The sequence below is a fragment of the Suillus fuscotomentosus genome (assembly GCF_016647785.1).
Source record: "Suillus fuscotomentosus strain FC203 chromosome Unknown F5891scaffold_35, whole genome shotgun sequence".
In the NCBI taxonomy this organism is placed as follows: domain Eukaryota; kingdom Fungi; phylum Basidiomycota; class Agaricomycetes; order Boletales; family Suillaceae; genus Suillus; species Suillus fuscotomentosus.
The window spans coordinates 200292-223659 of NW_024539547.1; the positions used below are offsets into that span (position 1 = coordinate 200292).

Genomic DNA, 23368 nt, shown 5'->3' on the forward strand with positions numbered 1-23368 from the left:
CGCACGTCATGGAACCCATTTCATTTAGATTTGACGACCTTCCAACTGAGCTCGCCCTCATCATCTTCAAGTATGCGGCACAACCACCTTTTGCTCAATATGCGCCTTTCACCCGAGACCCATACTCATCCGCCCTTTCACTATGCCAGGTCTCCAAAATTGTCAGGCGCGCTGCGCTGCCTGAAATTTTGCACACAGTATTATTGTCGACAACTCACGACCTACTCGCTTTCGTACGGGCTTTGCGTATGCAGAAAACATATATGGATCAACAACATGATCTAGCTTTTGATTACGCGCCTTGCGTGCACACGATGTCAATCGGACACTTTCGGGGGCCTTTGCGAAGCCCACCTAATTCCTACTTTTCCGTTCCTATGCCCGAGCTTGAAGGTGAGATCGATATCAGTCTGCTCGCTCCAGTCATTCTCGGTGCATCGTCCCTCGCAATCAACTTTAATAATCTAAATCTTCTTTCAAACTGCCTCAAACATGCGTGTAACTCCGATGTCGACTTGAATGTCGACCACAAAAATTCTTTGCTTCCTTGGAGCATCAGAAGTTTGACGTTATTGGGTCATTTCTTTGATCCATGGTGGTCCTTCATGGGGTCTGTCCATGGATATGCTTTCCTCGCTTCCATCCAACACCTCACCCTACTCAAGTCCACATCCTTCCAAGAATGCCTGCCCTTCCGGTGCAACTGTGTTAGCGAAATTGAATTTGAAGATTCCGAAGACTACATGCATCCTTTGTGCATCGCGCGCGCTCCTTTCAAAGGACTGCAAACACTCTCGTTGGCCATTCCGCACATCAAAGTCATTCCGCACACCAACCCGGGCCGGCCGGTCGCTCAATGTGCGCCTAAGGATTCAGATATATGGGTGAAGTTGGTTACGTTCCCTGCTTCTGTGCTACCGGAGCCTTGTACACCAGAGGAAATAGAGCAGTTTATTAAGACTGGAGCAAGGTTTATTCCATATGTTCCATTTCAAGTTCCTTCACGGTCACGGTTGTTCCTTTACCGCAGGTTGCAACATTTTTGAGGCTTCACTGGCACGGGTGTCAGACAGACAGACACAATGGATTGTATTGCGGTACATAATTTGAACATAGTTGAAACTTTTACGACGATAGTACTTGCTCCGCAGTTATTCCTTGTCTTGCCAGCAACACGAAGGCTGATCACGGTCCAGCACGGGTTTACCCAAGCGTAGTCTTTGCCATTGCATAACGTTTGTCACGCTGCATAACAGCCTAGCCGAAGTTCGCATCGTTCTCTACTGACCTGCAATTCATGTACCCTTCTCTTGTTGGTTTCTGGTGAGAAATGTTCACAAATGGGAGCAAAAGGGCAGTTTGGCTTGCAACAGAAACAATTGCATTGAAGTCAAGGTCAGTGATAAAGTCATATTCGCAGGCCTTCTTCTGATGTGGTATTTACACTTTACAGTGATCGTGCAGCAGCAAACAGAGACACCAAGTCTATCGTCCAGATCTCACAGTCCAACATTTATCGCTTTGGTGACCCAAACTTTGCAGCGCCGGTCTTCCGTGATGTTGAATGGACTATTGATGAGGGTGAGAGCTGGGCTGTGATAGGGACTGGCTCGAAGCAAAAGACAGCTCTTTTGCAGGTGCGTCATACTGATAGTCTAAAGTACAAATTCACATGGCGCTTTAGACCCTCCTAGGTCACCTACGCATAACTCCTCCTCCGCCCTTACCTGGAGGACTATTTCCTTTCCTCTCAGACCCTCCACGCGACCCACACACCTGTGTGACCTTTGTGTCATTCGCGCATCGGCCGCGCGCAGCAGGTGGTGCCTTCTATGACTACACTTCTCGATACGGTGCAGTCAGAGAAGAAGACCGTATCACCCTTCGAGAAAGTATGTTTGGAGAGTACGACTTTCTGAACGTCCAGCCGAAAGGTGGAAAGGTGAAGACTCCCGTTGAAATTGCACAGGACGAAGTGAAGAAGGGCATCTTTGAGGACCTAACTTCGAGACTAGGTCTTTCCTCCCTGTTGGATCTACCTTTGATCGCTTTATCAAATGGCCAGACGCGTCGAGCACGCATCGTGAAGGCTATTTTGTCTGAACCAGAGCTCCTGGTACTCGACGAACCTCTAAGTGAGTGATTGAATTTAAACATGACGGGCGTGAAGTATCATGGCTGTACTTTGTCCAGCCGGCCTTGATGTTAATACTCGCCCAATCTTGCTGAATGTCCTTCGGTCGTTGCACGAGTCTCGCAGTCCACGCATTATCATGGGTCTCAGGATCCAGGACCCTGTTCCTGACTGGATTTCGCACATCGCTCTAGTGACGGGCGAAACTATCCTGACAGGTATCAAAGATGAAATCATGTCCAAGCATGCGGAACATCACGCAAAGGAAGCTGAGCATAGAACGGCAAGCACCACTCAGTCATATCTGCAGCCTGGCCTTGATCATGGAAAGCCAGTAGTTGACATGAAGAACGTGAACGTATCATACGGCCCACGCAAGGTAACTACACTGTTCTTCATTAATATTATTTCCGTGTCAATAACACTATCGATCTAGGTGCTCAAAAATATAAATTGGACCATCCGCGAAGGCCAGCGCTGGCATCTCCAAGGCGCGAATGGTGTGTCAACATGTGCACGAAACCGAAGCTCTAGCATCCTGATCAGCTATTACAGGTTCCGGGAAAACTACTCTTCTTTCGCTTTTGACCGGGGACCATCCCCAGTCTTACACTCAGCGAGGTGATTCGAATCTGGAGTTGTTCTCTCGGCCTCGGCAGCGTATCCCTACTCCACTCCTACGTTCGCTCATCGGCGTCGTTTCACCAGAGCTTGCGAATGCGTACCCGCGACGCGCTGGCGTCAGTGTATTTGACGTCGTAGGCACGGGATTCGATGGTGGTTTCGTCCCTGGTGGAAAGGACGGCGTCGGGATAGGTCTAGAGGGTGCACTCAGCGACGAAGTCAGACGATGGAGAGTGAAACGCGTACGCGAGGTCCTTAATGGCCTCGGTCCAACTTCCTGGGAGACAGAAACTAGCAGTTTCGTCACTGGCGACGAGCTGTTGGCACCGAACGAGGTATTTTCGAAACGCGATTTCGTGGACCTCTCAGCAGGTGAACAGAGTATCGTTCTGTTGATGCGGGCGCTTGTGAGCCACCCCCAACTTGTTTTGCTGGACGAAGTCTGGAGCGGTATGGACGAAAATATGGTCCGTGCTGCGAGGCGCTATCTTTGCGAGGGCGGTGTGGGATCCGACCAAGCAGTAGTGGTTATCAGCCACTGGGAGGAAGAGGTGCCTTGGACGGTACAAGATGGTTTAAAAAGATTCAAATTAGATGATGGGGCGGGACAAGAGTCGTAGGACTCTTCTCCGGAAAAATCGAGCGCGTTAGAGATGGAAGGTATTGTCTACAAGATCCTTCGGCACCTTCGAGGAATAAGCTACCCGTAGAATTCCCTTTTTCACTACAAAGTGAAATATATATACCATCCTACATTGCGGGATCTTCAGGCATGCGAATCATGAAATTTGCCCTCCCTTCCACGCCCACGATAGCGGTTTCTACTGTCTCATTTCGATCACACAAGAAATGATCTTCCTCCTTCAAGCCCTTATCATTTTGCGTTACCACCACTAAATAGAGTTGCGCTCTGCAGAGTGAAAATATGAGGCGATGAACAGTCAACGCAAACGTCGAAAGCACTGACACATTGACATCCAAGCGGAAGCTCTTGCATGCCCCGGCGAGAACTTTACCTATTCGTGTCTGGGGCTTCGCGCTGAATTGTGCATGCTGTGCGGAGGGTTTGTGCTGGATACTGACGACGAGTTTGGTGTGTGTGAGCTCAGGCGCTGGTTCAGCTATGTAGATTGATGAGCACGATAGATGATTTTGCAAACAACGTACATTCCTGTGTCGCCTGGATCGCTTGAGGCTGAGACTCCAATCGCCCTGCCGAAATTGGCTCTTGCTTAACATGTTGGTCTAATGCTGTTGTGTGAGATATCAGACGACAAAGAAGAATGTGCACTACCTAGTGGTTTATGTGCTCTGAAGAGGGCTGGGCCTTCTTGTGAGCTTCCAGCGACTGACGACACCCGTGCGCGATGCGCAGGAGGAATTTCCTTTTCCTTCCTCATTGGCTGTTCTGTGTCTATATATCTCGTTGTCACACATACCTGTGTAGCAGATGGGAGTGACTCACCAGAGACATGCGGCGTGTCTTGCGCACGAGGAGTAATCAATTGGTCCTTAGTACTCGGGATCGAGGGATGAGGGTCACCAATAACAGCAGCCAGAGTCTCTGTCTGCTGCAAATCTGCGGTCAGCCTCGAGCTACGATCAAGCGCCTTTGAACTATCTTCGTCGTCAGACGCAACGAACCATCGTCGGCGACGAGATGGCCTAGTCCGCACTGTACTTTCCTCAAACTCATCTGTCTTTTCGTCTTCTTCTTGATCCTCCCCTTTGTTCTCCTGCTCCTGTTCCTCTTTCTCCGCCTCGTCCTCGTCCTGTGCTTCGTCCTCCTCGACATTGTCATTGGTGTCTGCTATATCACTGTGTTCTCCCTCTCCACCTTCCAGTTCGTCAGAATCTCGAACTTGTTCGTGCACATGAGTATCCTCATGTTCCTCTTCCACAGGTTGCGTGGCCTCTTCACCGGACGGTGGACCAGGCATAACCTCCTCCAAGTACACCTCCAGACAACAAACAAGGTCCACCAAGCCCTCTTCTTCCCATGCCTCGTTATCGACCTCAAACGTCGAGTCGTCCTGGAAATGTGTAGTGCTAAGGTTGCAGGTCGTTCGGAAGCGCAGGGATGAGGGTGGGTGGTCTCGGATATCAAATTTACGGTGCGCAAAAGATTGGAGGGACTGATATTACAGACATGATTTAAAACTCACGAGTGGCTGACGTGACACGTACTTTGAACTCGCGAACTTTGGATGCTGGACCCTTTCGCGTCGCGACCTTTTTATTTCCGTGCGATATCGTCAAGAAACGTACGGGTATGACGTTCCAGTCAATGCAGTTGTGGACCATTGTATACTGATTACAGGAACGTGATTACAGGCGTAGAACAACGTCGAGAGAACATAAAGTTTCGAAACTGGAAGTAAAGCGCGTTCAGGTTAATTTACGTGTCGCGTTCCTCACGTGCTTACTAGTAATGGTAAATATCTTGCCACGTGATTGACACGCGTCCAGTGTTCGCCGGCCCGAGGGCCTCAACTATCGACGGCTTGCCGACTTCAGTGCCCACTACAAGAAGATAGATATATCTCACATACATAACGTTGCTGTTACTGACAAAATAAAAGTACACATTTCCCTCCTCTCCTGACTCCATCACCAAAACCACATCAAGGCAACGACAGAACAGTCTGCATAAATTGATCATAACTAATCTGCACCCATCCGTCATTATCAGTATCCAGATTCTGGAACGCCCCGCTCAATTGCTTGATAACCACACAAGCGCGAACGAAGCGATCGAACGTGATGCCAAGGGCGGGGCCATAGTTGCTAGCAACATTGGAAGCTTGGATATCTTGGATTAGCGTAGTTTCAGCGGAGATGCGGCAATGTGACAGGTGCATGACTCGAATGGGAGAATGGGAGACATACCGTATTTGACTTGGATAAGCTTGATCAGGGGCGGGCTGAGATTGTACCCGAATCGACTGAGGGCGTCTCGGAGCTCATTGCGGTCGATGGTGCCGGAGCGGTCTCTGTCGAAGTAGCGGAATACGTTCTGCCAGTCCTATTGGTCGTTTTTTGGTAGGCTGTATGAGCAGAGCTGAGGACGTGTACGCACCTTGATATATTTCCAGAGTCCACAGAACTACTCTCGTTTAGATCGATGGGAAGATGAGATAAGATAGGGAAATCGTACTTCGTTGAACCCGATCGTTCCGCTCCGATCGACGTCCTATTGCAACCGATGAACAATCGATCAAACAGCACGATAACAAAGAAGACACCCACAAACATGCCCATCAAGAGCTTCACAGTATCCAAATCAAACGCTACACCACCATTAGTTTCTATCCCAACCCAAAAACCTAAAAGCGAAAAACTTACGAGTCCAATCTCCATTGATCAACGCCCTCTCTAATCACCCAAGATCCCGAACAGGTCATGATTAACAAAAACGCTCCTCAGATTCTCAGAACAGACGCACCAAGCTCAATAGCAGAGATTGCGCCCGATCGGTCCGTATCGACAGCAGAAAACCACGACCATAGCCTTTTGTATCATATGCGGATCAGTCAAAAAACACCAATGATGAAGGAGGTGGAAATGAAGCGCTTGCAATCGATGTTTATAGGGAAACGACTATGCTGATGATAAGAATGAAGATGAACGACACTCACTGAGGATCAGCACCAGGCGGAAGACCTGCCTGGGCCATACCTGAAGAAAACCCCCCAGGTCCTCCATATCCACCATAGGGTGACTACAATAAGATAAGAAAAAGCACCTCTAGCATCAACGCTTGATTCAGATTGATAGTCGCAAAAAGCACGCACATTTTGATATGCCATGGCTTAATAAGTTCTGTGTTGGGTCAAAGATTCGATTTGTTGGTGGCTGATAAGTGTGATGTTGTGGTTGATAAGCAAGAAGGCTTGTCTTGTGGAGAACAAGCGCAGCGCTGATTAATATGAATGACTTCTGGCTTTGTGTGGCGGTGTAGCACAACGTCTGAATCGTACACAGCATCGACAAGCGTTATCTTAGCGCCCTGTACGGGACGGCAGGTGTACCGGTACACACCCTCACGTACAAGTATTAGATGGTGATTCCAAATCGTTCATCGTCGTCGATGCATCATGAAATTTTGAAACTCCAAGTACAACGCGAAAACGATGACATGCCCAGAGTATAGCTAGAACAAACGAAATGAGAAGTCACTTACCAGTCCCCCTCGGAACACTAGGTAACGCATCTCCTTCGTTGTCTGATATCTTATATAACAGCATTAGACCAACGTGTTGAGCAAGAGCCAAATTCGGCAGGGCGATTGGAGTCTCAGCTTCAAGCGACTCAAGCGACACAGGAATGTAAAAATCATCAATCTTACTTGGACACGATGTCATCTTTGACACCTGTCAGGATAGTTTCGCCCGTCACTAGAGCGATGTGCGAAATCCAGTCAGAAACAGGATCCTGGATCCAGAGACCCATGATGGTGCGTGGACTGCGAGACTCGTGCAGCGACCGAAGGACATTCAGCAAGATTGGACGAGTATTAACATCAAGGCCGGCTGGATAAAGTACAGCCATTATACGTTATGCTCTTCGGATTCAAGTTCAATCACTCACTTAAAGGTTCGTCGAGTACGAGGAGCTCTGGTTCAGACAAAATAGCCTTCACAATGCGTGCTCGACGCGTCTGGCCATTTGATAAAGCTATCAAAGGTAAATCTAACAGGGAGGAAAGACCTAGTCTCGAAGTTAGGTCCTCAAAGATGCCCTTCTTCACTTCGTCCTGTGCAATTTCAACGGGAGTCTTCACCTTTCCACCTTTCGGCTGGACGTTCAGAAAGTCGTACTCTCCAAACATACATTCTCAAAGGGTGATACGGTCTTCTTCTCTGACTGCGCCGTATCGAGAAGTGTAGTCGTAGAAGGCACCACCTGCTGCGCGCGGCCGATGCGCAAATGATACAAAAGCCACACAGTTGTGTGGGTCGCGTGGAGGGAAATAGTCCTCCAGGTAAGGGCGGAGGAGTTATGCGTAGGTGACCTAGGAGTGTCTAAAGTGCAATGTGAATTTGTACTTCAGACTATCAGTATGACGCACCTGCAAAAGGGCTGTCTTTTGCTTCGAGCCAGTCCCTATGCCATCACAGCCCAGCTCTCACCCTCATCACTAGTCCATTCAACATCACGAAAGACCGGCGCTGCGAAGTCACCAAAGCGATAAATGTTGGAGCGTGAAATCTGGACGATAGACTTGGTGTCTCTGTTTGCTGCTGCACGATCACTGTAAAGTGTAAACACTACATCAGAAGGATGCCTGCGAATATGACTTTGTCACTGACCTTGACTTCAATGCAATTCTTGCTGTTGCAAACCAAACTGCCTTTTTGCTCCCATTTGCTCCCATTTCTTACCAGAAATCAACAAGAGGAGGGTACATAAAGTACAGGTCGGGCCTTGGCAGAGGACGATGCGAACGTTGCGAAGGCCCAGTACTCAGTCTAGCAGGCTGTTATGCAGCGTGATGAACGTTCTGCAATGGCAAGGACTACACGAATAAGTCGCTTGGTACCAAGCCCGTGCCGGAGCAGGTACTATCGTCATAAGAGTTTCAACTATGTTCAAATTATGGACCATAATACAACCCATTGCGTACTAGTCTGTCTGACACCCGTGCCAGTGAGGCCTCAAAGATTTGGAAAGCGGTTATGGAACGGCGTTGGCTGGTAGAAATCCATGTGGAGTAAACTCCGCTCCGGTCTTAATAAACTGCTCTATTTCCTCTTGTGTACAGGGGTCTGGTAGCACGGAAGCAGGGAACGTGACCAACTTCACCCATACACCCTTGGGCGCACACTGAGCGACCGGCTGGGAATAGGTGTGCGGAATGATTTTGATGTGCGGAATCGCCAACGAAAATGTTTGCAATCCTTTGAAAGGAACGCGCGCGCGATGCATGTAGCTTAAGCAGTCTTTAAATTTGACTTTGCTAAGACAGTTGCACTGGAAGGGCAGGCATTCTTGTCGGAAGGATGTGTACTCGAGTAGGGTGAGGTGTTGGATGGAAGCGAGGAAAGCATATCCATAGACAGACCCCATGAGGGACCATGGGTGACAGAACGTACCCAATAATGTCAAACTTGTGATGCTCCAAGGAAGCAAAGAATTGTTGTGGTCGACATTGGAGTTACACGCATGTTTGAGGCATTTTGAAAGAAGATTTAGATCCTGAAAGCTGATTGCGAGGGACGATGCACCGAGAATGACTGGAGCGAGCAGACTGATATCGATCTCGCCTTCAAGCTCGGGTATAGGAATCGGAAAGTAGAAACTAGGTGGGTTTTCAAAAGGCCCCCGAAAGTGTCCGATTGATATGCTGTCCACGCAAGATGCATAATCAAAAGCTAGAGCATGTTGTTGATCCATATATGTTTTCTGCATGCGCAGAGCCCGTACGAAAGCGAGTAGGTCGTGAGTTGTCGACAATAATACTGTGTGCAAAAGTGCAGGCAGCGCAGCGCGCCTGACAATTTTGGAGATCTGGCATAGTGAGAGGGCGAATGAGTATGGGTCTCGGGTGAAAGGCGCATATTGAGCAAAAAGTGGTTGTGCCGCATACTTGAAGACGATGAGGGCGAGCTCAGTTGGAAGGTCGTTAAATCTAAATGCAATGGGAGTAGGAGGGTCCATGACGTGCGAGTAAGAGACAAAGCTGATTTGACTCCTTTAACTAGCTGATCAGGTTTTGATGCGGCTAAAATGACGTCAAGGTGCGTCACAGCCGCATCAATGTGGCTACCCCTGATATAGATAGTTCAACCTTTCGCGAGTCATTCGTGTATCCATGGCTGAATGCACTGTGTTTCTTGTTAGCGAATATGTTTATCGTGCATCCCTCCTCCAGTCGCAAGCACCCCGCTCACGTGTGGATCCCAGGCGAGCGCTTTGACTGCTGCTGTGTGTTCGGCTCGTCGCCAGTGGCGAAACTGGTAGTTTCTGTCTCCCAGGAAGTCGGACCGAGGCCATTAAGGACCTCGCGTACGCGTTTCACTCTCCATTGTCTGACTTCGTCGCTGAGTGCACCTTCTAGACCTATCCCGACGCCGTCCTTTCCACCAAGGACGAAACCACCATCGAATCTCGTGCCTACAATTCCATGCGCTATTCTATAGGTAGGATGTACGAACGGCGAGACTTTCTCGTTAGGCAGTGTAATTGTTCCATATGAGTATTAGATCTCCTCTATGAATATGATAGACCGCTTACTTCCGAAAGTCATTCGTGATAGAAATAGTCAAGATGATCAAATGTCAAATACGAGGACAACGAACTTGGTAGCCCAATCTGATCATTGACGGCGATTCACCTGCATGTAAATTGAGATCGACGGACCCATCTAAGATCTTGCGTGGGAAGGGTAGAATTGGTTTGGTCGGTTCCGCCATAGCTCGGAGACTACCGCTCAGCGCTCAGTCATACGAACGCTTGACTCGGAATAGGCTGTTCTAGTAACACAATGGCCATGAAAGACGGCGCTGCTATAGCTGTTGTCCACTGGTTCGAGTTATCTTGTCAGCCTTTTGCATTCCAAATATCATCGCTTCCTTCAGGCACCACGATCCTACGCCCAAGTTAAACAAAATTTTCGGCCCCACCACATTCAACTCCACCCTCATCGATCACCGATGGTCTGGGGCGCTAGGTTTGCGCACCATCCGATTTTGCAAATCAAACGTTTGCAGGTGGCTTGAGTCAAGCCATCCTCAGGTACAATGGCACGCCCGCTGAAGATCTTATGAGCACTCCTGGACCTTACATCTTGCCATTTAACGAAGGGAAGCTTGCTTCTTTGCTCAGTATCCCTGTCTCCGGTTTCCCCGAGGTTGGCAAAGCAGACGTCCACATCAACTTACTTGCCACCACTGTGAATGGTATCTTAAAGGTCAACAATGTTACGTACCACAACCCTCCGACGCCGGTCCTGTTGCAAATGCTCAGTGGAGCGCAGCATCCCTCAGATTTATTGCCGGGCGGAAGCGTATACGAGCTTCCCTCAAACAAAGTAGTGGAAATCGCCTTGCCCAACACAGGTTTACTTTTTGGAGGTCCAGTAAGGCCCCAGTGTTTCTCACTCCTGTTACATACCATCATTATAGCATCCTATCCACCTTCATGGAGTGCGTCGTTCTGCCGTTCCTGTGTGATTCTCCGTTCTAACGCACTCGACAGCACACTTTTGCCGTTGTTACATAGAACTTCGGGAAACAGCACCACAAACTTCGTCAACCCAATCTGGAGAGACACAGTAAGTATGGGATCGACAGGGGACAACGTTACAATACGTTTCGTCACGGACAATTCTGGACCGTGGTTTATTCATTAGTGATCATGTATTCTCGTTACATCCTCTGTTGCGTATCTCATGATGTGTTTACCAGCCACATCGACTTCCATCTGAACCAGTACGTATGCACAGGTAATCTTTGAGCCACGAGCTCATTCCTATGTAGCGGCTTTGCGGTGGTCATGGCCGAAGCTCTGAATCAACATCCCAACCTCAATGCGAGCATTCCAGGTATAGGTGCCGCGCTAGTTATCCCCAGCACACTAAACCAAACTTTGTAGCATCTTGGGCGTCGCTATGTCCTTCAAATCAGACATGTAGTCAAACATGCCTAGGTTCTACCGTGGCGACCTTCTTTTTCTTACGAACCCTCCAGGCCAACGCTACCATACGGGTGATATAACAGTATACAGGATCCCTGGCGCCGAAATACCCATCGTGCACCGCGTCCTGGAGACCCGGGATGTTTTTATCCCATTTGACTACGGAGAACCGCATCGTCAACAACAGGTGAGTATCTTCAGTATGCCGTACGTGGTTTGTTGTGGGGGTCAAGTCGATGAAATCCGATGACTAACTACAATTATACCCCGCCCCAGACTAGCCAAACTCAAACTACCTCCCGGGGAACATCAATTGATGCTCACGAAAGGCGACAACAATCATGTCGATGATATTGACCTCTACCGGGGCCTTGAATGGCTCGACCGAAGACATATCATTGGCAAAGTTCGCGGGTATGTGTTTTTCACATTTTTCCTTCCTGTTTTGAGGCACAACTTGCGCAGCCTGATACGTCTCTTTTCCTACTCAATCTTCTAACCACGCTTCTACTTCACTCACACTTCATCACACTTCATCCCCAGGTTTCTTCCGTACATCGGCTACGTGACGATTGCCATGGTAAGCATGCATATCTTGTTCATGCCCAATAACGCTGGTCGTGCTACATAGAATGATTTCCCACAACTTAAATACGCACTTCTCAGAGGTCTTGGGCTCTTAGCTGTCATACAACGGGAGTAGAAATCTCTGAGGAGAGAGGGCTTTTACGCAGCAGATTCGTGTTGCTTAATTCATGTATGGTGACGGCGCGCGCGCGAAATAGCAACAGTCACCTCGATTGGCGACGTTCAACATCATAGTATCTGATTCCGCAAGGAGGTGACACTTCGAACACGCGTCTCCCAGGTCAACGAATCAAACTCCAATATTGAGAGGTAAGTCACGACAGCACTTAGGAAATATTAGATGACGCGATGATATCACCAACGCAATTTGCAAGCTAAGTATCTAGGCAATGCGTCGCATGCATGAGTCCAGTCGAGATCTTCTAACCCCGGTAATCAATGCAACTCAGACCAACAATATTCAGTCAGCGAAGGACTGCTTCACATTTAACTGTCATCATTGAGGCCGGTCCCTGTGTAGAGCAGATACAACGTGTATCACTCGAATGCTGACAAGCTTGAAGGGAATACAGATGACAAGAAGCTGAGTGTGCGGTATACTTTGTTCGATGACTTTGAATGAATGAATTCACTGAAAATATGAACAGGACAGGCGTATTTTTATATATATGGGGAATATAGGTGCTATGAAAGCACGAGTTAGCGTGAAGGAAAAGGAAAGGAATGGCGAGGATCGCGATGAAAGATATCCTGATTATGATGAAAAAGAGTTTGAGGTGATCCACTTTCAGCGATCTATGGCCGAACAGGGTTTACTCTTTGGAGCGGGGCAAGGAGGAGAGCTGTGAAGTAAAATGGGCATTTGGGGCGTGATTTATATGATGCTGTCACTGCCAGTGTTGTTAGTTGTCACCAAGTTTAATTGGGCTTACTCATTGGCCGAGTGATTACGCAGTAAATTGTACGTGTTTGTTTTGCTTTGTCGTCAGTCAATAGACTCGTGACGCCTGCTAGTCAGTCAATTCGACCTCTGTTCAATTGTATGTATTCGCTGAGTGTAAATTTCTTCCTACCAATTTTCCCAATGGTACTGGCTCAAATAAATCATAAGCGAGCCGTCCAGTCTCCGTCATGAATTATATTGTGAGCGCTTGGACAAATCATCTGATGGGATGTGTAAACGGGAAAAGCACAATAGTCAGGAAAATGTAAGTAGAACCGTTAATAAGAGATCCAGCTGACTTCAGTCCTACTAGGGAGATTGAATTATTGTCCGAGGGGAAATACGCTGATTGTCAAGACGGAAAATTATGATTAATCAAAGGTGAACGAACGTGTACGTGTATGAAGCAAGGAGCGATTGCGTATGTAAAAGTGAGTGCCGTATGTACAAGAGTAACGTCAAGAGTCATATCGAATGACTCGAATCGTCGTTGATGGGTAAGTTGTTTTGTAAGGATACTAGTCATACACAGCTCAGCGGCAGCTGAATGACAAGTCATTACCACAACACCCAGCCCCATCCCCATCATAATGTTATAAGGACCTGCTGATCCAAATCCTTGGAATTCATACTAACCAATCCTCCTGCCAGTATCTCGAGCGCTATAAATGACTTCTGTTCATCCTCCCGTACTAGTCGTAAGTGACGTGCTTATGATACGTGTTTGCACCTCAGTTGAATTCCTTGCCATTAGGTTGGTGCTGGGCCAGTGGGTCTGGTAGCAGCGTTGACGCTCCTTCAAAACGGTATCCCGGTCCGCATCATCGATGAAGACCACCACCCCCGCATCGGACAGCGTGGTGTTGGAACATGGGTTTGTCGTACATCCACTTGTCACATCATCCCGTGATCTCATTGAATGCATGCTCTATGTAGCCACGCTCCCTCGAAGTCTACAACTTCCTGGACGTTTCAGAAGTCAATAGCCAGGGAAAATCACCCCCTCCCCTCCGTTCGTACAAGCCTGGGACGTTGGAACCTTTGAAAGACTCATCGATGGACCCGCATATGGAACCTAGTCCAGCAATACCATTCGTGCGTAACACCGTCGCTTAATCAAACCTTCATGCTTATTCAATTTTTTTTAGCATGGCCTCAAATTGATGGGTCAACAGCTTCTAGATGTGATTCTGCGACGCCATCTAGAAAAATTTTCTTGTTCTGTTGAGATGGGCACCAAACTGTGCTCATTCGAACAGTTCGACGAGGGTGTCACTGCTATTCTAGCAAAGAACGGCATATCAGAGACTTTTGATACGAAGTGGATTATCGGCGCTGACGGTGCTAAAAGTGGGGCGCAGTTCAATCCGCCGGGATGAATGAGACTGAAGGCGGCTTTGCAGGCGTCGTGCGCAAGCAACTTGGACTCACATTTCTGGGTGAGACTAGAGACGATATCCGGATTGTGACTGGGGATATCCGTTTGACGAGCGTTGGCCTCGATAAAGTGGTACGTTTAGTTTATATTCGATGAAAAGCTATCCTAAACCAGTCTTGAAGCATTGGCACCGGTTTGGAAACTTTAATGAACGAGGGTATGTTCACTTGAAGCTTGGAGATGTGTATACTGACGACATGCAGCCTCTCATTGCGTGCAACAGATGAAATTGCCGAGGATGGCTGGCAATTTTTCCTTTACGGCCGCGAACTAGATCTCACGAAGATAGCTGAGAGCGAAGAGCTTGTCTTTGAAACCATCGCGTTGTTAATACCAACGGAGATTACATTCGAAAAGGTGGTCTGGATGAGCGACTTCCGGTACGTTTTGTGAACCTGTCTGTGTTGATGCACATTCATCGGTTTGTTCCAGGGCCAATATCCGGATGGTGAATAAGTTTAGCGAGGGTCGAGTGTTCGTTGCGGGTGGTATGTAGTTCTGTTTGAGATGTGTGTGGCTGTACTCATACATGTCGTCGTAGATGCTGCTCAGTATGTCTATCTTTGAGTGCCCTCTATGTAAATTGCTGCTAACACATCCAAGTGTCCACAGTCCAATGGGCGGTCAGGTATGATTGATCTGATTGTTGCTGATTGTTGCTGATTTGTCTATGAATAGGGACTCAATTCAGGTGTACAAGATGCAGTGAGTCGGGTAGATGCAGCATGTGTGTTATGACTGACTGCGTCCTACACCAGTTCAATCTAGGATGGAAGCTTGCGCTCGTCCAGAAAGGGCTCGCTAACAAATCTCTTCTCGAGACATACAGCACCGAACGTCTGCCTGTGATCTCCGAGATGCTCGAGGTGACCACCTCGATGCTCGACAAGGCAACAGCGTCTAGGGACTGGTCGGCCGGACGAAGTCCCGTCCTCTGCATGCTCGGCATCAACTGCCGATTCAGCACCATCGTACTCGATGAATTTGTCTCTTCAGTTGAGAGGAAGCCTATCAACGCATATGGTGTGCTTGATGAGGGGCATCTGGAAGCTGGGGATAGGGCGCCTGATGCGCCCAATATGTTGCAGGTGGGGGGCGCAGAGCTCAACACAACGACGCTTTTCGGTCTGTACAGACCTTGGTACCACACAATGCTTGTATTTGCGCCGAGTCTCGCTGATGCTACCTCGATCTTGGGTGCACTGGAGGCATACGACAAAAGTGTCGTACGATCGGCAGTCGTTCTGCCATCATCGGCATCAGTGACGCCTGTCCCATCTCCTGACCTCGTTCTTGTTGATCGGGAGGGCTATGCTTATTCGGCTTATCTCGTGGAGGCTGGCCAGACGAAAGTGTTTGTGATACGGCCTGATGGTGTGATTGGGGCGATAGTCCATGGTACAGAAGGCGTGAAGAAGTATTTCTCCAAAATATTTTTGGATGCGTAGTGGTCGGGATATTCGTTCATTACTTACAATTTTTACGAGCACAGCTCATTCCTGTATACCTCCGAGTCATGCAATGTAGTATATCATATTTGTAACTGAAAACGACACTTGCGCGGGTCATTACGACGCAGACAGTCCAACCATCATTTGATCCAGGGCCTGATCATGCATTGATTATCACTTGCAGCCGAGATTATGATAGCAAATAGGATCAACAAGTAGTGTTGCCGCGGCGCCGGCTTCGAGCCCGGCTTTAGCCGAAACTGAAATGCGGCTGGCCAAGCCATTACATAGGTACAGCTTACATATTCAAGGGCTTGGCTTGGCCAATTTAGCCGTGGCTAGGGAACTGCACCCTCCAACTCACATGATTTATAAATTCATCGAGCATTCAAATCTCTCAATTCTGACCATTTCCACGCGTTATACCCCTATTTTATTTACCACTTCGAAAAAGTATCATTATATCCGGGCATCTGTCCTTCACATGATAATGATGTATTGTCATATGTCCTATCCATGTTTTTATTATTCTATTTACATAATAACTCATCTGTATAGAATGCATTGGTTCATCTACTCGTCGTTGGACTGCCGATTCAGACAATTCCCCAAGGTCCCTCAGTACATTCATGAAGGGATTACCAATGCTGCAGGACCGACATAGTCAAAGTACGACTAATGAATCCTGGCCGCTGACCCCCTGTGGTTGCTATGGAAGCTGGCTACTAGCATGCTGTTCTCAAGCCGACAACTTGTGTCATAAAATGGTTTCGACAAGTATATATCTGGTATGAGCGTTGTCTCAGCGCCCTGTACGGGGCCGCAGGTGTACCGGTACATACTCTCACGTACAAGTGATCATGATCAAATCGTTGATCGTCGTCGATGCATCATGAAATTCCAAGTACAACGCGAAAAAAAAGAGGAAACGATGACATGCCCATAGTATAGCTAGAACAAACGAAACGAGAAAAGCAAACAGATAGCCCTACAAGAAGCATTGATTTGAGCGCTAGCAAGAAAAAGCGAGTGAGTATGTGTTATTCACGAAGACGAGGGTGACTTACAAGATGAGACACGACGAAAGAGTGAGTTCACAGATCGAAAAGACAAAAAACGAAGTAGGACTCGAGCGAGGAATTGAAATCGGAAACGACATACAACATACGAACAAAGGACATATGGATGTGATGATGTGAGCTTGGCATGTGCACTGAGCATGTAAAGTGGATCAGCTGGGTGCATATATGCACTGAGCGAGCCAAGTAGATGTGTTGGTTTGGGTTGTTGAAGTAGTTGATTTGGTGTGGTTTGGTTTGAGTGAGTGAGTGATAAAGTGGTGTGGCGTAGTGTAGTCATATGCCATGATGTGGTGTGTGAATGTTAACTTGCGGATATAGTGTATAAATGAGAGCGCGACGTCGGGAGTGCAGTGTCCGCGCTTGACGTCCTGTGCAGCGTCTGCGCCAAACGCATTGAGCAACGTCCACCGAATTCCCTGGATGCGATGCGTAGCTTAGGAATCCGCCTTGCGTGGTTCAGGAAACTGCCATGCGTAGTTCGGGATCTCCCCATAGCCTCGAGCAGCGAGATCACCTGATAAGCCTCCCATAATCCAACCTCGTCTCCCGCTTCTCCCCACCCTCCTTCTTCGGAAACGCATTCCAGAACCTAAGCGTTTCATCCCCAGCACCCGTTACGATCGTCTCACCTAGAAACATGAATCAGCGTCTCATCCCAGCACCAACCCCGGCACCCGAGCATCTCCATCTCTAGGTTCGGACCTGAATGACATCAAAGAAAGCCGACTCACCATCTGGACTCATAGCAAGATACAAAACCCGATGCGTATGCCCCGTCAAAGACGCCACCATATTCAGCGTCGGGTATTTCCAGATACAGATTTGATTTTGGGCTGTGGTGCTGCTGAAACCATGGGTGCTGACGAGTTCATGGGAGGTTAGGGACCAGATAAGGTTGCAGACCTGTGTCAGTCGAAGTTTAGTTTTTAAAGCGGAGTGAATAGAAATAGGCAAGGAAAGAAGGGGGGAAGGAAAGACACACCTGACTCCCAGTATCAAGCTCACTGAGCATCGTCCCATTAAACGTATTCCAAAAGCGAATATGTTTATCCTGCGTCCCTCCTCCAGTCGCAAGCACCCCGCTCACGTGTGGATCCCAGGCGAGCGCTTTGACTGCTGCTGTGTGTTCGTGGAATTTCCAGAGTGGTGCGTCTCCGCTTCCGCTTCCTCCTGCATCTTCCACACTCCCTGATCCTGACGTTGAACTTCCAGCAACAGAAGCACGTTTTGAACCTCGTAGATCCCATATACACACTTTGTTGTCGTTCCCCCCACTTGCCAACGGCCCCCCATCCCTCGCCCATTTCAACCCACAAACTTCCTGTCTGTGCCCTGCACACCGCTTGAACGGACGCTGAGAGGGCTCTCGGACGTCTCGATGGTGCACCATACGGTCTCGCGATCCCGACGAGAGTATATGCGAATTCCAAGCCAGGGCACCGATGCGTTGAGTGTGGGCATTCTTATATAAGCGTTGTAGTTGGAGAGTATTAGCGTCGTAGATATGCATTCTACCTGAGAGAGTTCCGATAGCAAGCAACGTACCCTATCAAAGCATCGAATCAAGAATGATTGATTAGAAGGGGGGATATACGGACCTTTTGGACCCATGAGACGGAGCTAACTGTATCGTTTGAGCCTGCTAGATCGCATAGTTTTGAAACCGCTGCGTTATGTGCTGTCCATAGGTATACGCAGCTCCCTAGTCCAACACCAAGTACATTCGTATTGCTCCAATCCACGAGGTTGAGGTAAAAATCATCTGCCAGTTCTGGTGCGTCGAGAACGCGATAGGGCGTTTTGCAGACACTGCGTAATTGTCTTCGGGGGGACTCGAGGAGTTGTCGAGATTCTGCTCGGACGGGACTCATGGAATAGGCCTCGTCTGTTGGCGTGTCTAGTCTGCGAGTTGGCGTGCTGGGGTTTGCTGATGTTGCCGGTGAGGTGTAGTGAAATATACGTTTACGGGTCGGTGTACTAGGTGGGAGGGTTGTTGTTGCACTTGAAGAGGTTGTAGGTCGCTGGGGTGAGGTGGGTCGACGTGGGGAAGGGGGGGTCACTTCTGTGTGGAGTATGGATGTGAATATTGCGTTTGCTTGTTCTATGGGCGTGTTAGCTGACCATCCCAAGTACCACCAAGGCGACTGACCCTTCAATGCATCCGATTCTGTTGGTATAATTCGAGATTTTGAAGGAGTTGAAGGACCACTTTCATCCATCAAGTGATAGCTCGTTCGCATATCTCCAGCATCCCTCGAAGGCACAAATCTGTCCCCGTACATTTCGCGCATCGTGATAGGCGACTCTGGCGTCGCGTCCTTTGTTGTCGAGGATGTGGCGGTATAGAAAATTGGGTTGACCCGCTGTCGGTTTCTTCGTGGACCGTCTTCTTCGTTGTCTTGATGTGTCGCGCGTAGTCGCTTGCCAAAAGGGGAGTTTTTGAGTCCGGACATTAAGCAATTGCGATTGACTTGATCTAGTCAACGTGATCGTCAACGAGCAGGGTCCACTGCGAGCATCCAACAACCCCCAAGGCTTGTAGTCAAAGCCCGAACACAAGGCACAATCAATTCAGGTAAAATTACATAATCAACTCAACCCAGCGGAGTTCGAACGTGGGCAAGTCAGGCAGCCGCCGCATCTTGGCCACATCTGAATCTTTAATATTTATGCTACTGTCGTTCCATGGGAAATGCACAATCTTCACTTATTGCTAAATAACAACACAACAGCAACACATATTCATATTGCATCTACTGTAGTGTATACCTTAGGTCTCTGTGCATTAGGCCCAACAAGAATTTTTTAATTTCATTGTGCACGTGAGCGTGGAAGCAATCAATTCAGGTCAAATTACATAATCAACTCAACTGAAGGTGCGTGTCAGTATCCGACTGAGGTGGCTGCCGCTTATACTAGGCTATAATAACTATCCACCTGCTATCATCAAGTACTGTTGCGGATGACATTGTAATTCAGGAGGCAAGTACTGTGTAAAATGAGTCAAACCAACTTCATGTCTTACTCGCACGTCAAGCATGGAACCTTCCATTTCATTTAGATTTAACCTTCCAGCTGAGCTCGCCCTCATCATCTTCAAGTATGCGGCACAATCACATTTTGCTCCCATGATTGAACTGATTAGAGAGCACTGAAAGTGGCATACTGGTTTTGTGTGGGCTTGGACGGTTGGAGTCAGTATGATAGATAGCCTGGACTGAGACGATTGGAGTTGTACAGGCATGTGGAGTGCTGTACTCGGCCAAATACTTTGAAAGGCTGACACAAAAAACAGGATCGATCTAGACCATCAGTTATAATTAGGACATTCACTGGTCACCTATTCTTGAGGTCGAAGCTGCGGTGATGTTGACTGCATTCTACCAAACCCCACACTTGTATGGAGTTGGCAGTCTTAATACTAACTAGTTGGGCAGGTGTTCTAGATTCTACGTCATAAAGCAATACTCAACAGTACTACAGCAATGAGCAATATCCCACCTTTCTCGAGTGCTCCATGACAAGGCAATTCATATATAAGGGAGAGAGGTACATCACCTCATTCACCTAGTAGTACCTTTCGTTCAATTCTTCCACCCCCTCTTTCCATTGATCATATAGTTCTTATCCAAATGTGGAATGCATTGACCTCTTTCACTTATTCAAGAAAATGCGGTGCATCATCAAACAGCTGCTCCCTGACACTCACAATACGGGAGTTGGATACAGTCCCTTGGAAACAAGTCAGACATCCCCTTGTGGGCACACTCATCATTTCTGGATCTTCTAACAATCATGCTTATCTTCAGCTGCTCTCAGATTGAACCATCATCTCCTTCCAGCACTTAACCTTGTGGACACTGGATACCACTAGTATCTACATAGATGGTGAGCACATTCTGAGTGGAGGTCAGGATAAGATGATATCAGATTGGGCAGTGCCTGAGGATGCTTTGCCAGAGAAACTGGCATCATTGGCATGTTTCTGTTGATTTCCTGCCCTTTTGCCATCTCATCTCACTACCAAGGCCCAAGTTTCTATTTCAAAGGTGTGTTTCTGTGCTTGGTTCCAATAACACAAATCGAGCATGCTTCGTGACACAGATTCTCGCACTAAACACAAATCCCATCATCATGCAGCCCTCTTTAACCCTGAATTCTATGAGCAGCACCATATTTGCAAACTGCAGCAAGGCAAAATTGGATCAATTGCTATGGGAGGAAGCCCTTCTTGATGTGCAAAAGGTACAATGACATCTGCTCAGGTAGTGTGTTAATTAATACTCACTTTGGCGATACATAGGTCATTGAGCTCGAGCCTTCCTCTCATGTTGGATATCAGTTGAAGCACATGGCGCTTCACGGCACACAACACTATATTGAAGCAATCGAGGCCTTGAAGATGATGCTTGCGAAATTGGCCAGTACTCACAGCATGCAAATATGAAGTAAGTTCTATGTAACACACATATTCCAATGCTCAACTCTTTCCTCAGAACTGCGCGACAAGTCTGTCAGTCCCTCTGAAGCAGAGTGTGCCATTCGAAAGGTCATAAACATTCAGCTTGACCCCACACCACTTCAAATGCTTGACACAACTACCAGGATCTTATGTGATCGAGAGGCACAAATAAACACCTTCAAAATGACCACAGAGTACAAGCAGCTTCGATTATCGATTATGAAGCATGCAGATATCCCAATGGGGTGCATCACAGACACGGTGGCGATGTACTTCCATTATGTCATGTTATCCCATCGATGGGGTGAGAACGAGCCGCTGCTGCATGACATCCAAGACAAGATCGTGTACAAGTTGAATGCAGCCGGTCTCATGAAGTTGCAGTCATTTTGCAAAGTTGTCCTTCAAGTGGGATTTCACTGGGCCTGGGTTGACATGTGTTGCATCGATCAGAAAAACCATGTCGAGCTCCAAAAATCACTCAACTCCGCATTTTCCTGGTATCACAATTCTGCGTTCACGGTTGTCTACCTCTCAGATGTCCCATCTTTGTCCAAGTCTGGGGCACTGGCTAAGAGCGTCTGGAACACCCAAGGATGGACTGTTCCGGAGTTCCTCGCTCCTAAAGTCATTCGCTTCTACCAACAGGATTGGACTCCATACCTCGATGACATCTCTTTCAACCACAAGGAGTCTGTGGAGATCATGCATGAATTGGAGGATGCGACAGGCATAGATGCATGTGCTCTTGTTGCCTTTCAACCAGGCATGAAAGATGTCCGAGAGAAGTTACAATGGGCGTCTATGTGTGTCACCACTGTGCCAGAAGACATTGCATACTCATTGTTTGGTATCTTTGGCATTCAGTTACCCATCCTTTACGGCAAAAATGCGCAAAATGCGCTCGGGCAACTCCTGCAAGAGATCGTGGCTCGTTCATGGGACATCACTGTCCTCGACTGGGTCAGACAACCATCCAAGTTCAATAGTTGTCTTCCAGCTGACATCACCACATATGCAGCTCCGCCATGCATCCTACTATATTTGTCTGAAGATGAGATCCAGACAGCAATCTCTTTGCTACGACACACTGTAGCTATGGATAAAGCTTTGAAACTTTACAACCAGCTCAACAACATGAGCTATCCTGGCTTCGCGAATTGCAGGCTGCGTCTGCCTTGCATCGTATTTCCTGTTACTGAAGTCAGGCAGAGACCTGGTGCAGCCGAAGGGACATTGTTCTCATACGGAGTCAAAGCAGATGGGTTTGATGATCTGCTGATCACCACCGAAGAGAGGCTTGCCCAATTTTTGCTGCTCAGACCAACTTGACAAACATTCTTACTTGTCCGTCCTTGGGATCGTCGCCTACTCGAGCTGCCTGACTTCACAGACTCAGACGATGCACAAAGCTTGGGAGGTTGGTCTGAGCCTGGGTCTCTTGACAGCTTGCTTGGAAAAGAGGAATTGACTGATTCGGAACCTTACTCACAGGCATTGCGATTGATCGCTCACCTCGGACAGCCGTTTGGTGCTTTTTTGCTGGCCCAGCAGCGCAGTGGAGGATACAAGAGGATCACATTGGATTGTGATATCATTGCTCAAGTCAAAGACGTGACCTCTGTGCACAGCATGATGGACATCAGGACTCTAGAAATCTTATAGTATTGTATGTCTTTTTGAACATCGGGCAACAAATTCAGCCTCGTCTTACATGCCTACTTATGTAAAACTGGGCAGGGAACATGATCTTGCAGTTGAACTCCCTCCTACCAGTGATCACATGCAAACACTCACTTGCATGGTGAACAAGTAGAATACCAGATGAGTAGCAACAAAGTTACTATAAAATAAAGTGTACAAACACTCCCTAGATATAGTGAATAATTATGTCTCTGCCCTGCACACCACTTGAATGGACAGTGAGAGGCTTCTCGGACATCTTGATGGTGCACCATATGGTCTTGTGATCCTGATAAGAGCACCGATGCATTGAATGTGGGCATTGT

At 47.9% G+C, this 23368-nt stretch overlaps 12 protein-coding genes across 12 annotated transcripts; 6 read left to right on the forward strand and 6 right to left on the reverse strand.

Moving 5' to 3' along the window:
- Positions 1-17: 17 nt before the first annotated feature.
- On the forward strand, positions 18-662 carry F5891DRAFT_912463 (uncharacterized protein; the record flags this gene model as incomplete). The annotated part of the gene is made up of 1 exon (XM_041373647.1): positions 18-662. A coding segment is annotated over one exon (645 nt), but the record flags the coding sequence as incomplete, so codon positions are not given.
- Positions 663-1182: 520 nt separating this feature from the next.
- Positions 1183-3443, forward strand: F5891DRAFT_433803 (P-loop containing nucleoside triphosphate hydrolase protein). The gene is made up of 6 exons (XM_041371810.1): positions 1183-1395; positions 1454-1637; positions 1685-2135; positions 2194-2513; positions 2571-2634; positions 2690-3443. Exons 1-6 carry the CDS (start codon positions 1331-1333, stop codon positions 3376-3378), a joined length of 1773 nt encoding a protein of 590 aa, XP_041224564.1. The 5' UTR covers positions 1183-1330; the 3' UTR covers positions 3379-3443.
- A 65-nt stretch (positions 3444-3508) lies between these two features.
- Positions 3509-5062, reverse strand: F5891DRAFT_1190173 (uncharacterized protein; the record flags this gene model as incomplete). The annotated part of the gene is made up of 6 exons (XM_041367252.1): positions 3509-3668; positions 3726-3879; positions 3926-4003; positions 4053-4172; positions 4224-4893; positions 4946-5062. The coding sequence occupies 6 exons, from the start codon at positions 5060-5062 to the stop codon at positions 3509-3511; spliced, it is 1299 nt and encodes a 432-aa protein (XP_041224565.1).
- A 34-nt stretch (positions 5063-5096) lies between these two features.
- On the reverse strand, positions 5097-6817 carry F5891DRAFT_1040973 (uncharacterized protein). Its single transcript, XM_041362043.1, has 11 exons — positions 6800-6817; positions 6553-6727; positions 6397-6479; positions 6204-6268; positions 6104-6133; positions 6008-6048; positions 5916-5951; positions 5838-5864; positions 5648-5783; positions 5185-5561; positions 5097-5129 (listed from the first exon to the last, which is right to left on the reverse strand). Exons 2-10 carry the CDS (start codon positions 6565-6567, stop codon positions 5383-5385), a joined length of 612 nt encoding a protein of 203 aa, XP_041224566.1. The 5' UTR covers positions 6568-6727; positions 6800-6817; the 3' UTR covers positions 5097-5129; positions 5185-5382.
- Positions 6818-7102: 285 nt separating this feature from the next.
- On the reverse strand, positions 7103-8135 carry F5891DRAFT_1190175 (uncharacterized protein; the record flags this gene model as incomplete). The annotated part of the gene is made up of 5 exons (XM_041367253.1): positions 7103-7290; positions 7349-7556; positions 7592-7782; positions 7891-8012; positions 8071-8135. 5 exons carry the CDS (start codon positions 8133-8135, stop codon positions 7103-7105), a joined length of 774 nt encoding a protein of 257 aa, XP_041224567.1.
- On the reverse strand, positions 8071-9436 carry F5891DRAFT_1279175 (uncharacterized protein). The gene has a single exon (XM_041370345.1). It carries the CDS (start codon positions 9416-9418, stop codon positions 8435-8437), a length of 984 nt encoding a protein of 327 aa, XP_041224568.1. The 5' UTR covers positions 9419-9436; the 3' UTR covers positions 8071-8434.
- Positions 9437-9597: 161 nt separating this feature from the next.
- On the reverse strand, positions 9598-10007 carry F5891DRAFT_1235315 (uncharacterized protein; the record flags this gene model as incomplete). Its single annotated transcript, XM_041369628.1, has 2 exons — positions 9598-9922; positions 9995-10007. 2 exons carry the CDS (start codon positions 10005-10007, stop codon positions 9648-9650), a joined length of 288 nt encoding a protein of 95 aa, XP_041224569.1. The 3' UTR covers positions 9598-9647.
- Positions 10008-10457: 450 nt separating this feature from the next.
- Positions 10458-11353, forward strand: F5891DRAFT_954764 (Cupredoxin; the record flags this gene model as incomplete). The annotated part of the gene is made up of 4 exons (XM_041375279.1): positions 10458-10849; positions 10982-11110; positions 11167-11190; positions 11239-11353. Coding segments are annotated over 4 exons (660 nt in total), but the record flags the coding sequence as incomplete, so codon positions are not given.
- Positions 11354-11402: 49 nt separating this feature from the next.
- Positions 11403-12098, forward strand: F5891DRAFT_1235338 (uncharacterized protein; the record flags this gene model as incomplete). Its single annotated transcript, XM_041369629.1, has 4 exons — positions 11403-11571; positions 11677-11809; positions 11939-11975; positions 12027-12098. Coding segments are annotated over 4 exons (411 nt in total), but the record flags the coding sequence as incomplete, so codon positions are not given.
- A 1496-nt stretch (positions 12099-13594) lies between these two features.
- On the forward strand, positions 13595-15812 carry F5891DRAFT_981406 (FAD binding domain-containing protein; the record flags this gene model as incomplete). The annotated part of the gene is made up of 12 exons (XM_041377096.1): positions 13595-13624; positions 13681-13800; positions 13863-14021; positions 14075-14276; positions 14330-14436; positions 14487-14521; positions 14568-14744; positions 14797-14852; positions 14906-14915; positions 14977-14992; positions 15043-15069; positions 15123-15812. The coding sequence occupies 12 exons, from the start codon at positions 13595-13597 to the stop codon at positions 15810-15812; spliced, it is 1629 nt and encodes a 542-aa protein (XP_041224572.1).
- Positions 15813-17107: 1295 nt separating this feature from the next.
- F5891DRAFT_1040999 (WD40-repeat-containing domain protein) lies at positions 17108-19449 on the reverse strand. Its single transcript, XM_041362044.1, has 4 exons — positions 19047-19449; positions 18496-18998; positions 17880-18443; positions 17108-17800 (listed from the first exon to the last, which is right to left on the reverse strand). The coding sequence occupies exons 1-4, from the start codon at positions 19348-19350 to the stop codon at positions 17588-17590; spliced, it is 1584 nt and encodes a 527-aa protein (XP_041224573.1). The 5' UTR covers positions 19351-19449; the 3' UTR covers positions 17108-17587.
- A 1582-nt stretch (positions 19450-21031) lies between these two features.
- Positions 21032-22691, forward strand: F5891DRAFT_1190181 (uncharacterized protein; the record flags this gene model as incomplete). Its single annotated transcript, XM_041367254.1, has 3 exons — positions 21032-21142; positions 21201-21321; positions 21394-22691. 3 exons carry the CDS (start codon positions 21032-21034, stop codon positions 22689-22691), a joined length of 1530 nt encoding a protein of 509 aa, XP_041224574.1.
- Between the last annotated feature and the right edge of the window lie 677 nt (positions 22692-23368).